The sequence below is a fragment of the Bombina bombina genome, chromosome 4 (genome assembly GCF_027579735.1).
Source record: "Bombina bombina isolate aBomBom1 chromosome 4, aBomBom1.pri, whole genome shotgun sequence".
Classification (NCBI taxonomy): domain Eukaryota; kingdom Metazoa; phylum Chordata; class Amphibia; order Anura; family Bombinatoridae; genus Bombina; species Bombina bombina.
Window position 1 is genome coordinate 514,188,797 of NC_069502.1, and position 17,979 is coordinate 514,206,775.

General features: G+C 35.2%; 1 protein-coding gene across 1 annotated transcript in view; it reads right to left on the reverse strand.

The window, feature by feature from the left end:
• Positions 1-17,979, reverse strand: part of B3GAT2 (beta-1,3-glucuronyltransferase 2) — a 367,395-nt gene that overhangs the window by 111,729 nt on the left and 237,687 nt on the right. Inside the window, exon 3 of the mRNA XM_053710430.1 lies at positions 13,198-13,342. Coding sequence (XP_053566405.1) covers positions 13,198-13,342 — 145 coding nt within the window. The remainder of the gene's footprint in view (positions 1-13,197; positions 13,343-17,979) is intronic.

Below are 17,979 nucleotides of genomic sequence, written 5' to 3' on the forward strand. Positions count from 1 at the left end.
CACAATCAGTTGGTTCCGGTATCTGTGTAGCTGCTCTCGCTTCCAAAACTGTAATCCTTTGTCGCCGTGTGTAAAGTCCGTCAGCGGAAGTATTGAGGTAAGTCTCTTTTTCCTGCAGTGGCAGTGATTTCTGTAGATCGTCCTTGTCTACGCGTTTCGTCTGACTTCTGCAGACTTTGTCAAGATACTGGACGCTGAAGTAGGACAAAACGCGTAGACAAGGACGGTCTACAGACATCACTGCCACTGCAGGAAAAAGAGACTTTGTTGGAAGTGAGAGCAGCTACACAGATACCGGAACCAACTGATTGTGTGCTGTCTAAAGGCGTTTTATTTAAACTTTCTTGTAAGTGCAACTTATTATATGCTCATAGTAAAGACATTATACTTTTTACCTTGAGTCGTGGTTGCACTTTTTCTGTTCTTCTGTTTTCAGTTTCTTGTAGTCTGAAAACTTCTTAGTGTTCAGTGAATTGGGAAGCTGCACCACAAACAGAATACAATGGGAGAGTTTTCTTACCTACCAGAAGCAAAGGGTTTCTTAAATAGATCTACCATACTCCCAGAGTCACAAAGGCGAATTGCAGTCTGTATAAAGTTGGGCTAAATCCCCATTAAAAGTCTTTACATTTTTAAGATAGAGGTTATAAAACATTCACTATTGTACAATTTGCACTATTTGGAAAACCTACTCAAGGCTGTTATACTTTTTTGTATTATGATAGCAGGGTAGATATAATTTGTGTTTTAACACTTTGCACTTTATTCAAATGTGTGTTCTAAGACATTATATACATTTTAAGCCCATTTAAGTATTTGTCAGTTTCCCTATAGCGCTGAAAACTCGTAATCTAGCTGAGAGAATGTAAAAAGTGAAAATGACTGAATGGGATTGCATTTACCTTAAGAAGGGCTCATCTGCAGCTGTTAACATATCGATAATTATAATCAATAATTGTGATCAGCCCCATATTAACAACTCTTCATTGTTTTTCAGTCCTTTTTTTTTTAGGGAGAGATTTTTAGGGGCCGATTTATCATGTGTCTGGCGGACATGATCCGCTGTAGCGTATCATGTCCACCAGACATCGATAAATGGCAACAGCATACACTGTCAGCATTTATCATTGCACAAGCAGTTCTGGGAAATGCTTGTGCAATGCCGCCCCCTGCATTTTCGCTGCCAATCGGCCACTAGCAGAGGGTGTCAATCAACCCGATCGTATGGGATCGGGTGGATTGCTGTTCCGCTACCTCAAAGGCGGCGGACAAAATAAGGAGCAGCGGTCTTAAGACCGCTGCTTCTTAAAGGGAAACTGAACCCAATTTTTTTCTTTCATGATTCAGATAGAGCATGCAATTTTAAGCAACTTTCTATTTTACTCCTATTATTAATTTTTCTTTATTATTTTGGTATCTTTATTTGAAAAGCAAGAATGTAAGTTTAGAAGCTGGCCCATTTTTGGTTCACAACCTGGGTTGTTCTTGCTGATTGGTGGATAAATTCACCCACCAATAAACAAGTGCTGTCCAGAGTGCTGAACCAAACATTGGCTGGCTCCTTAGCATAGATGCCTTCTTTTTTTAAATAAAGATAACAAGAGAACGAAGAAAAATTGATAAAAAGAGTAAATTAGAAAGTTTCTTAAAATTGCATGCTCTATCTGAATCATGCAAGAAAAAAAATTGGGTTCACTATCCCTTTAACTTATATTTCCGGGGAGCCTGAACGCACGCGCGGAAACAGCTGCATATAGCAGCATTCGGGCCGTGATAAATTGGCCCAATGGTGTGAAGCTTGATTTGTGCAATATTAGCTCTTAGAACTGGGAGTAAATAATTAAAAGTATAATTGTAATTTATTTTCACTAGATATAATAAAACATTTTATATTCCAATCTCACAGTGTTTATTGTCCTTATAACGTGGTGAGAGGTGGTCACAATAAGGTTTATTGGTATTAGGGTTAATATTCATGGAGAAGGTCACAGTATGGGTCAATTGCATTACAGAAAATCATTAGATAATAATTGTGCGGCTACAGGGCAGTACAGTAAGGGGTACATAAGACTAATAACAGTAGCAGTAGATAGGGTTATGGTTAGGGTTACTGGGACTGTGGGTGTTTTGGGTTATCATTGGGATTTACAAATGTATAGACTATCTAGATAAAATATGCATTACGATTAGCTCAAAGCAACATATATTTATATTTTATCCATCTGACAAGAATGTATACAAGTTTTGCAGCTGCTGTTACAACTTTACACCAGATCAAGGAAGTGCTTATGTAGAAGTCTGAGTTGCAATATTGCCAGAGAGGGCTGTGAAATATACAGCATGCAATGGGTTAATTCTTATGTAGGTACCATTGTCCAACTGCAGCGTCCTACACAGACAAGCAGAATGATTTTGTAGAATAGCTGGGAATTTTTAATGGTACTCTCAGGAACACGCTGTACGTTATTACAAATCACATAAGATTAAATGTATAGGCTAACATGTAGAATACACAAGGGAGTATTTATGCCCATTGATGTATCTTTATTGCGTATATTCATTTTAGTTAAATGAGCATTCAGTAGTCATTGTCAAACTGTGTCTTGCCACATGAGATTCTGGATGTCACTTTCATGATAAAGTTGGCCTACACTATGTCGGTCTGGGGATTGGGAATTCTATCTTTCGCCAGGCACAGATTTGTTCTCAAATAATAGACATTTTCGAGTAAGTGATCCTTTGTCACCTTTGCCCTGGAGTCCTATGGAATGATTTCTCTGACAAAGTAATTCTGCAATGACTATCTTGAGACTAAGAGGCTCTCTGTGTATAGGTATTGAGCAGAAATGTCCTATAGACTGTTAATGTCTTGCAATTCCAGCAAAAGTCCAATTGCCCAGGCTTAATAATTTCTGCACACTTCAAATGAATCATTTATATATTCCTCATCAATCATTCTGCACTTGAAATGTTACAATAGGGTGATATATTTCCTTGCTAGCTCTTTTCTGGCTGTTGCACAATGTCTAATTTGCTGGTCTTGAGTAGTTGTATTCATTATTTTCATTAGCTGCTGAGTATTTCATTTATTATTCCGAAGCATGAACTAATATATTAGAAAAAAACTCTAAAGACAGAAAGAAATACAGCTAAAGTGTATGGTTTCCCTGATGCTGATACAAGTACCCATTTTATAGCTTTAGTTTATTAGAATTATGCTGCCTCATAGCCAGTCCTGGGTAGCCTTATTCATTATTTTCATTAGCTGTTCAGTATTCCATTTATAAACCTGAAGCATGAAATGATTTATAAAAACGACTCCTAAGAGAGAAACCAATATGGCCAAGTTAGAGTTTCCCAGATGGGAAGCCAAACATTCGTTTAACAGCAGTAGTTTCACAGAAATATGATGTCTTTTACCATTAAAAAAAACAAAAAAACCCCATCTGGGATCAGCTGTCGTGAATCACAAATTCTGAGTTCTCATCACAGATAAACCGATAGGTGGCTACCAAGTGTATACATAAGATCAACCGGCCGTGAGATGCTGACAGCTAGCTAGAGAGCTTAACATTACATTTTAAGATTGATGAGATCAATTTTGAAGCTTTTCTGCCTTCATGTATCAGGGATATATGTCACTGAATTCTGCCCTAAGCCTAGTGCCTAGCTCCATTCATCTACATCTCTCTTTGTGATCCTATTATATAACCCAAGGAAAATAACTCATTTTCCCATACAGAAGTTATTCTACTATATAAAAAAACAAGAACTCTGTGACAGGTGTGTATGTATATGTGTGTATATATATATATATATATATATATATATATATATATATATATATATATATATATATATATATATATATATATATATATATATATATATATATATATATATATAGCTAATGCTATATGGAGCAATGAAGATATGCACTGCCCTTAAAGTTCACCAGTGGTGAGCATGGCTGTAGTATTAAATACAAATTCCAGAAATTCATGAACTGTGAGTATGGAAAACAATGTTACTTCTTAAAAAGGAAATGTTTTCTGCCCATAACCCTATGAAAAACGAGTTCTATGGCAGAATGGCTATAAATAAAGTGTGGGTACACTTTGCTGACTTCAGCAAACCATATAAAGGGATTATGACTAACGGAGATAGTGCTCTAATGAACCTGACCTATTTAGGTTTGTTTATGATGAACTAAGTATATAAATATAAGTTCAGCTTTGTTGTTGAAAAAACATGTTGTCCTAGACATAATTTGTGATTGCAGAAATGTTGCCCATGAATTAATGTCACATATATATATATATATATATATATATATATATATATATATATATATATATATATATATATATATATAATGTTATATATATATAATGGTATATATATATATATATATATATATATATATATATATATATATATATATATATATATATATTATATATATATATATATATATATATATATATATATATATTATATATATATAACATTCTAGATAGAGTGCAAACTCTATTAACACTTGGATGCCAGAGAGGGCTAGAAAGCCTTAATTTAAAACTCTAACCTGAACAATAGCATTAGTACTAACTCCTAAAGTTAACATTAAATATACTCTTAACCTCAACCCTAGCACTAGCCCTACCATTAACCCTCTAGCTCTATTAACACTAACCATGATGCTAACCCTCACCTATCTGAAGATAGGGGATCTGAGATATTGAAGAAACTCTATATCATACGTAGAGAGATCTCTGTATGCCTGTGATCTGACCCACCAGCACTGAGCTTATGATATTGTCTTAGTCAGTATTCCGACTATGATATCAGAGCCTGCTACCCTCTCTAACAATAATGGCTGCCTCCATCTTAAAGTGATGGTAAACTTTAACTAATAAAATGACATATATGTAATCTTTGCCATTAAAATGTATATGTGTACTTTTTAAAATCTATCAGTGAAAAGGGTTAAATCTGTGCCTATAGTAATGCTTCTATTACAATTTTATGCCGGCCCACTGGGATTAACAATTTTTTATTATGACAATTCCAATGGACATCCAATCAGTGTGTGTGTCATATGACACTCTTGAAGTCCAGCCCTTTGAAAGCCCTTAGATAGCCTATGTAGAGAGTGGGTGGGACTGCTCTCTATGTCACAGCCAAGCCAAAAGAGGAATTGAAGGGGGGTGGAGGAACAGAAGATACCAAGTAGGATTATAAATCTATTATTGTAATAAATATATATTCACTTTTGTAAAAAAAAAAAAAAAAAAATGCGGTTTTGCTTGTACACTGATATATTTTTCATTGCAGCATTGTCAAAGTCTGAAATTTAATGAAAATCACTTTAACTATTTAACTACCAAGTCATTTCCAAACCTGTGCTTAGCTGTTGTAGTGTTTTAGGTGCTACTCACATTTAAAGTCCAAAGCATTCCACAGCACCAGGATTGTAAATCAAAAAAACTTTTATTGGAACATCAGAGCCATCAGACAAACATGCAACGTTTCGGGCTCTCAAACCTTAATCATGCTACTCACATTTAAGTTATACTGTAGGTCATTTTTAGTGAGAAACCCAGACACATTATACATATATATATATATTTTCCTGCAGATTCAAACTATATAATTATTTTATGCATATATCATGAAATGGATGAAGAGACATGGGGGGATATCTATCAAAGCATCAACTATGTTGCATTCGCCGGCATCAATACGATCGCCTAACATCCCTATCTTAATATAAATTAAAACTTACCTGTAGAATTAAAATAAACTATTTTAAACTATTAATTAACCTACCCTAACTATTATACTATAATTAAATTAAACTACCAATTAAATAAACTAAATTGCATATTAAAGAATCCTAACCCTATTCAAATTATTTAAATATACAATTAAACAATATTAAAAAGTACTAAATTACAGAATAAAACAAACACTAAGTTACACACAAAAAAACACGCCAAATAACGAAAAATAAAAAACCAAATTATCAAAAATAAAAAGAATTGCACCTAATCTAATAGCCATATCAAAATAAAAAAGCCCCCTAAAGTAAAAAACACCCTAGCCTACAATAAACTACCAATGGCCCTTAAAAGGGCCTTTTGTGGGGCATTTCCCCAAAGATAACAGCTCTTTTACATTGCAAAAAAATACAAACACCCCCCAACAGTTAAACCCACCACCCAACCAACCAATAACCTAAGTTCCCCATTGCCCTGAAAAGGGCATTTGTATTGGCATTGCCCTTAAAAGGGCATTTAGCTCTTTTACATGCCCAGACCCTAATCTAAAAATAAAACCCACCCAAAAAACTCTTAAAAAACCCTAACACTAATCCCGACGATCCATCCAGCCAGAGAAGTCTCTTCCATCTTCATCCAACCGGAGAAGTCCTCATCCAGGCAGCAAGAAGTCTTCATCCATCTTCTATCTTCATCCATCCAGTGCGGAGCGGGTCCATCCTGAAGACATCCGCCGCGGAGCATCCTCTTTATACGGTCGCGCCGTAAACTGGAACTTCAATGCAAGTGACGCAATCCAAGATGGAGTCCCTTGCATAACTATTGGCTGAAAGATTTCATTCAGCCAATAGGATTGAGCTCTCATCCTATTGGCTGTTCCAAACAGCCAATAGAATGAGAACTCAAATCCTATTGGCTGATTGGAACAGTCAATAGAATTAGAGCTGCTGAAATCCTATTGGCTGATTTGAACAGCCAATAGGATTTTAGCAGCTCTAATTCCTATTGGCTGATTGAAATCTTTCAGCCAATAGGAATGCAAGGGACGCCATCTTTGATTGCGTCACTTGCATTGAAATTCCAGTGTACGGCAGCGACCGTATGAAGAGGATGCTCCGCGCAGGATGGATAAAGATAGAAGACTGGATGAAGACTTCTTGGTGACTGGATGAGGACTTCTCTGGCTGGATGAAGATGGAAGAGGCCGCCCAGATGAAGACTTCTTGTCACCTGGATGAGGATTTCTCCGGCTGGATGGATCCTTCAAGCAGGACTTCAAGAACTGTAAGAGGATCGTCGGGGTTAGTGTTAGGTTTTTTAAGGTTTTTTTGGGTGGGTTTTATTTTTAGATTAGGGTCTGGGCATGTTAAAGAGCTAAATGCCCTTTTAAGGGCAATGCCCATACAAATGCCCTTTTCAGGGCAATGGGGAGCTTAGGTTATTTTCAATTTTAGGTTTTTTATTTGGGGGGGGTTGGTTGGTTGGTGGGTTTAACTGTTGGGGGGGTGTTTTTTTGCAATGTTAAAGATATGTTATCTTTGGGGCAATGCCCCACAAAAGGCCATTGGTAGTTTATTGCAGACTAGGTTTTTTTTTGTATTTGGGGGGGGGGCTTTTTATTTTGATAGGGCTATTAGATTAGGTGTAATTCTTTTTGATAAAAATTTTTTTTCCGTCATTTAGTGTTTTTTTTTTTTTTAACTTTTAATAATGTTTAATTGTGTATTTAAATAATTTGAGTAGGGTTAGGTTTCTATAATATGTAATTTAGTTTATTTAATTCATATTTTAATTTAATTGTAGTATAATAGTTAGGGTAGGTTAATTAATAGTTTAAAATAGTTTATTTTAGTTCTACAGGTAAGTTTTAATTTATATTAAGATAGGGATGTTGTAATTTTACTTTAAAGTTAGGGGGTTGTTAGGTTTAGGGGTTAATAGCTTAATTTAGTTTTTGGCGATGTGGAGGGCTAACGGTTTAGGGGTTAATAGGTTTATTTAGTGGTGGTGATGTGGGAGGCCAGAGGTTTAGGGGTTAATACTTTTATTTAGTGGCGGCAGTGTTGGGAAGCAGCAGAATAGGGGTTAATACATTTTATTTAGGTTGCGCGATGTCGGGGTGGCAGATTAGGGGTGTTTAGACTCAGGGTTTATGTTAGGGTGTTAGGTGTAAACATTACTTGTTTTCTACCATAGAAATCAATGGGTTATATTTCTTTGTCTTGCAGCATCGAACATAAGCTTTCGCTGCTTTCAGACTCCCATTGATTTCTATGGCATCCGTGGCCTCCAGGGTGGCGGATTGAAAACCAAGTACGCTGGGTCGGAAAAGACATGAGCGTACCTGTTAAAAGTTTGATAACTGGGAAAAAGTGTCAGATAGAGCCGAATGTGTATTCGGAACATCTGTAATGACGTAAGCATCGATCTGCGTCGGATTGAGATCGCCGGTTCGTATGTTACGTCACAAATTTCAACATTTGCCGGTCTGTAGGCTTTGATAACTAGGTCTGATCAATCTCGCAACAATTAAGATGCGGAATTCCGGCGTATTTGCGGTTGACACTTTGATAGATAGGCCTCATGGTTGTCATCTGCACTAACAACATTGTTGAACTATTTTTTTTTGCTGTTGAACTGCAAGATTTAGCAATAAAGTAATAAAAGGTTAAATCCTTTAAAAGTGGGGAATAATACATATTGCAATGATGTTTATTAAATATTCACTGCTTAGTGAATTTTTATTAGAGCAATGAAACAGATTGTTTATATCCAAATGAATATTGTTTGCTGGAATTATGTTTCTGAAGCTAAAGTCCACCTACCACTTGGCTTATTTTAAGGAGCCAATCAGGGCTTCAGTTTGCAACTGGCAAATCTAGTCATGGTCATTTTGCATGTATAGAACTGCAAAACAATGCACTCTAATCTGTTAAAGCCAATTAGGGAAAGATATGCAGCAGGGTTAGCCTTGCTGTTTATTTTTACTTTCTGTTCTGGTAATTTGAAAATCCTCCTCCAGCTAAATTGCATAAAAAGGGGCAAAATAAATATAAAAGATACTGCAAAAATGTTTTACTATGCATAACTAAACATTTCATATTAAAATCTCAAGGTGTTTACTGTTCTTTTAAAGGGACAGTATATTATAAAATTGTTTTTCCCTTAATGTGTTTCCAAATTTTTTTTTACCAACTGCAGAGTATAAAATGTGTGAGATTTGCTTTTTTTATGGTTTATTTGTGTATATGAATTAGCTGGTTTTGTGTTTTGAAGCCATATTATATCTTTCTTACATCTTTCCATAAACCAATCACCAATACTTGGAGAGAACAATGGAAAATTAACATTTTATTACCTTATGTCTTCTATAACCCACTGGGAGTGTAATTTCTTCTACTGACTGTGTTAACACAGCTTGGCCTTGAGGCCAAAAACTTTCAGGATGGGTGGGGATACCACAGGCTAAATAAACTATTTCAAATGCCAATATAAGGGTAATGAAAATACTTGTAAACAATTGAATACACTCCAGCAGGTAAAGTGGATCATTGGGAACAAATAAAAGGGGAGAACATTTTTGAGTAAACTGTCCCTTTAAAGTTAATAATTGTAGCAAATCTGTAAGGTTTCGACAAGCATCATTCATAAATGAATTGCTCCCTCTCTATAGTGGTTGCCACTATACTCCCCTTGCAAACATACAGATTATATCAGACTGGTGAGCAATAGCAGAAGGTTACATGGTGATAACAGGAACACACAAACCTGTTTGCAGATACATTAAAGGATAAATAATAACAAGAATCAGAACATTTGTGGCTATCTTTAAAATACTCTGCTGACATAGGCTGATGTGTTGTAAATTCTATAGCCATTTTGTTTAGCAAGGAATTTGTCTATTCAAATGTAAATCACACTGTATTCAAACTGTCAATACACATTAACAATACTCAATATTCATTAGGTTTCACAGTCTAAGGGATCCAAAGGTTGATTTGAAAACACTGACCCCATTATAGGAGCATCCTACTGTAATATGTAATTAGCATGTGTTTGTTTTTAGGGATATGAACTTTTTGTTATTAATCAGACACTCACGGTTCACTCTATATTCAGTCAATACCTGTGCATTTCTAGCCAAATTGTCTGCAAGTTAATGAATGTGAAAAATATTGAAACTAAATCAACAAATAACCTATTATGGATACAATGTTGTTCAAAGGGCCCTCCACTGTAAATACGCTACAAAAGAAGGCATTGCAAGCACATAATTGTATTCCAACTTCATTAAAAGACCAGCAACCCCTAGCACCACTTAGGACTCAATGATTGGAAGCTCTCTGGGCTGGCGAGATTATTAAAGAATGCTCGCCAGTCCTTCTATTTCCCTGGTGGAACGATCTAAATACACTTTTTACCCTGAAAACACGGTGTATCGCTAAGGGTCGTATACTGTATTTACGTATGAAAAGTGCACAGTAAAATTTGTATTTTAAACATCATAAAAAAACAAATAATTGAACCATTCACAAAAAAATAAGCAGGGTCAAATTAGGTGCATCAAAAATCGTAACAAAATTGTTCACCAAAAAATTGTAGTTTCCCAAAAATGTAAAATGTGTATGTAATTTACACAGGAATAAATCATATTAAATATGCACTATGTAGATCGTAATTGTAGTACACTGGATATGCAAAACACACACAGAAATGTGTACCTATGAATACAAAATGCAAAGCGTAATTGTTGTTTTTTTGTGTAAAATGGGCGTTCCATGGGCGTTCCATGGGCGTATATGAAAATGTCTCTCTAATCCCAGCGTAATTCTAAAAAGATTTTTGCACTGCAAATCTCACCATTTTTTCTCGCCAACTAAAAGGTTGCAAGCTTTTCTCAAAACAATACGAACACTTATAACCCCAAAAGAAAAACAAATGCATACTAAAAAATAGGCGAATGTAAGATGCTATAAGCCAGTGTTTTTCAACCAGTGTGCCGTGGCACACTAGTGTGCCGTGAGAGATCCTCAGGTGTGCCACGGCAGACTGACAACAGTGTGACATATTTTTTAAACTTTGCTTGTTTTTTACTCCCAGTGCAGGGATAGTTTGTAGGAGACATGGCATAACAGCACAATACATACTGTATGTGTGTGTTTGTGTGTATGTGTATATATATATGCTGTATTAGGCTACAATGTGTGATTTTTTAAAAATTTTGGGATGGTGGTGTGCCACAGGATTTTTTCATGTAAAAAAGTGTGCCACGGCTAAAAAAAGGTTAAAAATCACTGCTATAAGCACAAAGCAGCGTAATGTCAGTTATATTGGCTGCAGGAATTTAATTTTAAAGTGCGCCCCATGCTCACTGCTAACTTCGCACTAATGAGCAAAATATCCATATCCAGCGAGCATCATTACTTTTAATAGGAGTCATCTCGCCAATCGCATGGACTGCCCTTTTTTTACGATCATTCCACCGGGGCAGCCCTGCGAGAGTCGGCAAGAAAAAGTAGGTCTGAGCTGGCGAAGTTTATATCATCGAACCCTAGGAGTACATATATATAAATCCCATCCTATATTCATCCTTTTTTAGCTTCAACAGTAGTATATTGTGAGTCTCATTTACATGTAATTACCATGAAATGCTTATGTTTAGACATGTTTATCTACTGTTTTTTTAACTGAAAATATTGTTATATGTTATAATCTGCTGGTCAAAACTTAAAGGGATATGAAACTCCAAACATTTTCTTTAATGATTCAAATAAAGCATACAATTTTAAACAGCATTCCAATTCACTTCTATTATCTAATTTGCTTCAGTCTTTAGGTATCCTTTGTTGCAGAAATAGCAATGCCCATGGGTGAGCCAATAGCTCATCTATGTGCAGCCACCAATCAGCAGCTCCTGAGCCTATTTAGATATGCTTTTCAACAAAGGATATCAATAGAATTAAGAAATTAGAAAATAGAAGTAAATTGGAAAGTTGTTTAAAATTGCGTTCTTTTTCTGAATTATGAAAGAAAAAGAACTTGGGTTTCATGTCCCTTTAAAGTAATAGAATCACAACTCTAAACAAGAAGCCTTAAAGTGATAATGTACACAGGCAAGCAGCTGATAAGACATTATTGTATTCAAAGCAGTTGCAGTAAACCCTTTCAAATAAACCAGGCTCCCTCTCCACCACCTGTAATGGAAAGTTGCTGTCTAACGCTGCCTCATCTTAACATAGGATTCTAAAATCAATGCTGCAGTATTAAAATTTTGAGTATAGGTTGCTGTTTCAGGCAAAAGCAGTTATTTCAAATGACAAAATAAATATAACCGCACTATTGGTAAACAATCTAATATATTCCAGCAGGTAGAATGTGTCACTGGGAGAGATATTATTACAGTACAATGTCACTTTAACCTTTTAATGCTGTTAGGGCGTTGTATTCCGTCCAAATTTTGCTGGGCTTTAGCGCTGAAGGATGGAATATAATGTCCTAACCGCTTGGCTTTCCTGAAGCCACTGGCACTTCCCTGATGGGATCGCGGTCTGGGGGGCATGCCTAGCATCATAAGGAAGCCCCCTGACGCGATCCCATCATTGAAATCTTGTGATCACGTGCACAAAGTTACTGGTGAAAAGTTTAATTCTTTCAATTGTTTTTTTTCTATACATATTCTGTTATTTTGTCTTCTGTGTACATATTTATGGGGTATCTCTTTGTCATATTTTGTAGTTTAACCCAGTAATGAAAACATTAAAGCTTTATAAAGGCTAAACTCAATATACAGAACAATTTTAAGACGTGTAACTGTTGTCATTCTAATGCAATATTAGAGTTAATATGTCAGTTTGACTTTTTTCAGTGTCTTGCTGCTTTGAGTACATTATGTGGAAACAATACCACCATTTACATGACATTGATTGGCTTTATACTGGATGTTACAGAACTGCCATTCATCATTTTTGAATGTATGATTAAGCTTCAGTGTCACACTTTGTACATATAATAAGCTGTCAGGTGAGAGACGTCACATCATTTATAAACTGTCAGTGGTTGTTATGATATAAATGGCTCTACCAAACATACAGTGCTAGTGCTGAGTACATGGTCACACTAGACAAAGTGATTAATTAAGGCTTGCTGTTTTCAACTGTGTCACTACTGGGAGGGATAAAAAGTGAGGAGCACACTAAAAATAATGTAGCTCAAATTAGGATATGCTGAGGATTGCTGGACCTTGAGGGAAATTCACAAAAGTGTCCCTCTTCATCTTCTCAAGCATCAATGGTCGTAGCTCACCCTTTCTTTGTCATTGTTTAGTAACTCTGATGTAAAGAATAACACAGGGACTTGTAAAGGTGAGGCGGCCCGAGTGACCTCTTATTGACTGTAGATTTACTCTCTCTTCACTTACCTGCCATGTCAATGGCAAATGGTCTGTCTGCTCTCCATCCTGTATACCAACCCACAACCTTTCCATTTTCAACAACTGGACGTTCATATCGCCGACCACCCACGAGTCCTACTGGCCACACAGAGACCTTTTGAGTTGTGCGCATCTGGAAAAAGCCAAAAACATATATAAACTAGATGAATTATAGTCTATATAGTCCATTCTCATTTTAACATGTATCCCCTTTTACGAGAAATGTATGTTTCTGTCCTAAATAAGTAAATAAGTAGCCTTTTTCTAGCAAAGCATGTGTAAGGGTGTCCTACACTAATAAAAGTATGGGAGTTGCCCTTATTAACCAATGTGCATATATATATATATATTAGTTGTGTACTTCAAAAAGCTTTCACTCAAACACTATTTAACAGGTTTAAAGGCTTCTCTTGAATATGCAGAAAATATAATTGTAATATAGAATAATCCTTTAATGAGATATTAAACAACATTTAATCTCCCTATGGAATCTTTATACATAATGAAATTTACTTGAGCCTGCAACATTCTACATTGTGAGCTGCTGGTGCAATGCTGAATACGGAGAGCGTATTGCTCTCCGTATTCAGCGAGGTCTGGCGGACCTGATTCGCACTGTCGGATCAGGTCCGCCAGACTTTCTTAAATAGAGGCCTATGGGTTTAATGTCCCTTTAAGTAACAATCTGAATTTCTGCATTTTTGCTATATCTGAAGAATACATACTGCAAAGCATCCCTTTATTTTACTGACATAATTGTAAGATGCTGTTCTGTCTTTCATTTATTTATTATATGCAGCGCAACACTAGCTGAGATTGGGCATTAGAGGGTCATTATCAACATTTAATTGTCCCTCAAAATATTTGCTTAATATGTTATCAACTTAAAGGGACATGAAACACAAATGTTGTCTCTCGTGATTCAGATAAAAAATGCAATTTTAAACAACTTTCTAATTTACTTCTATTATCTAATTTGTTTAATTCTCTTGGTATCATTTGTTGAAGAAGCAGCAATGCACTAATAGTTTCTAACTGAACTCATGGGTGAGCCAATCACAATCGATATATATATATATATATATATATATATATATATATATATATATATATATATATATATATATATTCAGTCACCAATCAACAGCTAGAACCTAGATTCTCTGCTGCTCCTAAGCTTACCGAGCTAAACCTTTCAGCAAAGGATAACAAGAGAAGGATGCAAATTAAATAATAGAAGTAAATTGGAAAGTTGTTTAAAATTGTATTATCTATCTAAATCATGAAATATTTTTTTTGGGTTTCATGTCCCTTTAAGGTCAACTGTGCGCATGGATGGTGATTTATACAATGTAAACATAGCAGTTATAATATTTTCTATTAGATATGCTTCAGTATCATACCTTATCACAGAAAATGTGTTTTTTTGTTGCATTATAATTGTGCTTCTCCTTTTATTTAAAACATTTCACACAATTATTTGAAGCCCCAAACACATGTCCCAGTATGTATTGTCCCTGCTATTACAACCCAGTACAAAAATGACCACCTTTTCATAGGGTCTATTCCAATCTGAAAATCACGGCCATTATAATTTAAATTAATTTAAAAACCTGGGTATTTTGTACGTTTGTGTTATTTTTTTTTTTATTTTTTTGGTGGTGGCTTCGCATAGCAAAGTCAGTCACACTCTTAATAGATTGCAATATTGACCTCTAATAGGTTAATAAAATAGGTGTAATATGTAGTAGCTCTCTTTGGCAACCATTGAGTTAATATTATAATACAGAACTACGGCCACATTCCTACTCTATAAATTAAAAAAAAAGTGTACTATTAACAATAATGGTAGTGACAGTTTTATGATTTTCTCCTCCTATATTTAATTGGGTTTCAGAATATAATTATAAAAATAGCATATTTAATAGTCATCCAATTTGAAAAAAAAAATATTTAAAACAAACTACATTTAGGAGAGCACCTACCAGAGAAATATAATTGTTCCAAGAGTATTAAGCACTAACAAGACACTTCAACAGACATCTTATTAGGATGCAATTAATGTGGCTTGATGAAGGCCATTAAGTATTAATATCAAAAATAGAAGAGGACTTAATTATAATCAAGGTAAATAATATTTCATTCCAGTAAATTATAACAGGAGTTATTAATATATTTGTCACCATGTTGTTGTAAATTACAGCATTTTGATACTCCAAAAACACTGTTCACTAAACATTTAGCTTATATATATTATATATTATTTTGTTGTCATTGTGCTAGAATGATTCATTTATATGCATAAGGCTACGTCTGTCCTTGGATTTTTTTTGGATGTTTGGATATGTGTAGATCTGAGCGATGTATAATATTATATTCTAATTCTGTATAGAAAAAGAAAACTAACGGCTAGATTACGAGTTTTGCCTTAAGGTGAAAAAGCAGCGTTATCAGGTTATAACGCTGCTTTTTCACGCCCGCTGCTATTACGAGTCTTGCAGGTACAGCTGTACCGCACACTTTTTTGGTCATAACGCAAATCAACTTATGCAAATAGCGTAAAGTCTTTTTTCAATGGGATTTTAATAGTGCCGGTATTACAAGCTTGTCCTGGGAGGTCAAAAAGTGAGCGGTACAGCCTATACCGCAAGATTCGTAACGCATTCTAAAGTCAGTAGTTATGAGTTTTACGCGACAAAGCTGTAACATAAAACTCATAACTAAAGTGCTAAAAAGTACACTAACACCCATAAACTACCTATTAACCCCTAAACATTAAAATAAAATTATTAACCCCTAATCTGCCGCTCCTGACATCCCCGCCACTATAATAAACATATTAACCCCTAAACCGCCGCACTCCTGCATCACAAACACTAGTTAAATATTATTAACCCCTAATCTGCTGCCCCTAACATCGCCGCCACCTATCTACATTTATTAACCCCTAATCTGCTGCCCCCAACGTCGCCGCCACTATACTAAAGATATTAACCCCTAACCCTAAGTCTAACCCTAACACCCCTAATTTAAATATAATTTAAATAAATCTAAATAAAACCTACTATTAATAACTAAATAATTCCTATTTAAAACTAAATACTTACCTGTAAAATGAACCCTAAGATAGCTACAATATAACTAATAGTTACATTGTATCTAGCTTAGGTTTTATTTTTATTTTACAGGCAAGTTTGTATTTATTTTAACTAGGTAGAATAGTTACTAAATAGTTACAATACAAATACAATACAAATACAAATTTACCTGTAAAATAAAACCTAACCTGCCTTACACTAACACCTAACCTAACCCTGCAATTAAATAAATTCCCTAAATTAAATACAATTAACTAAATTCAATACAATTACCTAAATTACAACCCCCCCCACTAAATTACAGAAAATAAAAAACAAATTACAAGATAATTAAACTAATTACACCTAATCTAATAGCCCTATCAAAATAAAAAAAAAACCCTAGCCTAAACTAAACTAAACTAAACTAAACTACCAATAGCCCTTAAAAGGGCCTTTTGCAGGGCATTGCCCCAATAGAATTTTTTCAACCTTAATTCCGATTGGCTGATAGAATTCTATCAGCCAATCGGAATCTAAGGGACACCATCTTGGATGACGTCACTTAAAGGAACATTCATTCGTCGGGTAGTCACCGGAAGAAGAGGATACTCCGTGTCGGATGTCTTGAAGATGGACCCGCTCCGCGCCGGATGGATGAAGACTTCTGCCCCGTCTGGAGGACCACTTCTGCCGGCTTCGTTGAGGACATCTTGCCGCTTGGATGAAGACTTCTCCCGGCATTGTTGAGGATGGATGTCGGCTCTTCAAAACTGTAAGTGGATCTTCGGGGGTTAGTGTTAGGATTTTTTTAGGGTGTATTGGGTGGGTTTTATTTTTAGATTAGAGTTTTGGGCTGCAAAAGAGCTAAATGCCCTTTTAAGGGCAATACCCATCCAAATGCCCTTTTCAGGGCAATGGGGAGATTATTTTTTTTTTTAGTTAGGCTTTTATTTGGGGGGCTGGTTGTGTGGGTGGTAGGTTTTACTGTTGGGGTGGTAGTTTGCATTTTTTTTTTTTACAGGTAAAAGAGCTGATTTCTTTGGGGCAATGCCCCGCAAAATGCCCTTTTAAGGGCTATTGGTAGTTTAGTTTAGGCTAGGTTTTTTTTTATTTTGGGTGGGCTTTTTTATTTTGATAGGGCTATTAGATTAGGTGTAATTAGTTTAATTATCTTGTAATTTGTTTTTTATTTTCTGTAATTTAGTGTTTTTTTGTAATTTAGGTAATTGTATTGAATTTAGTTAATTGTATTTAATTTAGGGAATTTATTTAATTGTAGGGTTAGGTGTTAGTGTAAGGCAGGTTAGGTTTTATTTTACAGGTAAATGTGTATTTATTTTAGCTAGGTAGTTATTAAATAGTTAATAACTATTTAGTAACTATTCTGCCTAGTTAAAATAAATACAAACTTGCCTGTAAAATAAAAATAAAACCTAAGCCTAGATACAATGTAACTATTAGTTATATTGTAGCTATCTTAGGGTTTATTATTTTATAGGTAAGTATTTAGTTTTAAATAGGAATTATTTAGTTATTAATAGTAGGTTTTATTTAGATATATTTTAATTATATTTATGTTAGGGGTGTTAGGGTTAGGGTTAGACTTAGGGTTAGAGGTTAATAACTTTAGTATAGTGGCAGAGATGTTGGGGGCGGCAGATTAGGGGTTAATAAATGAAGGTAGGTGGCG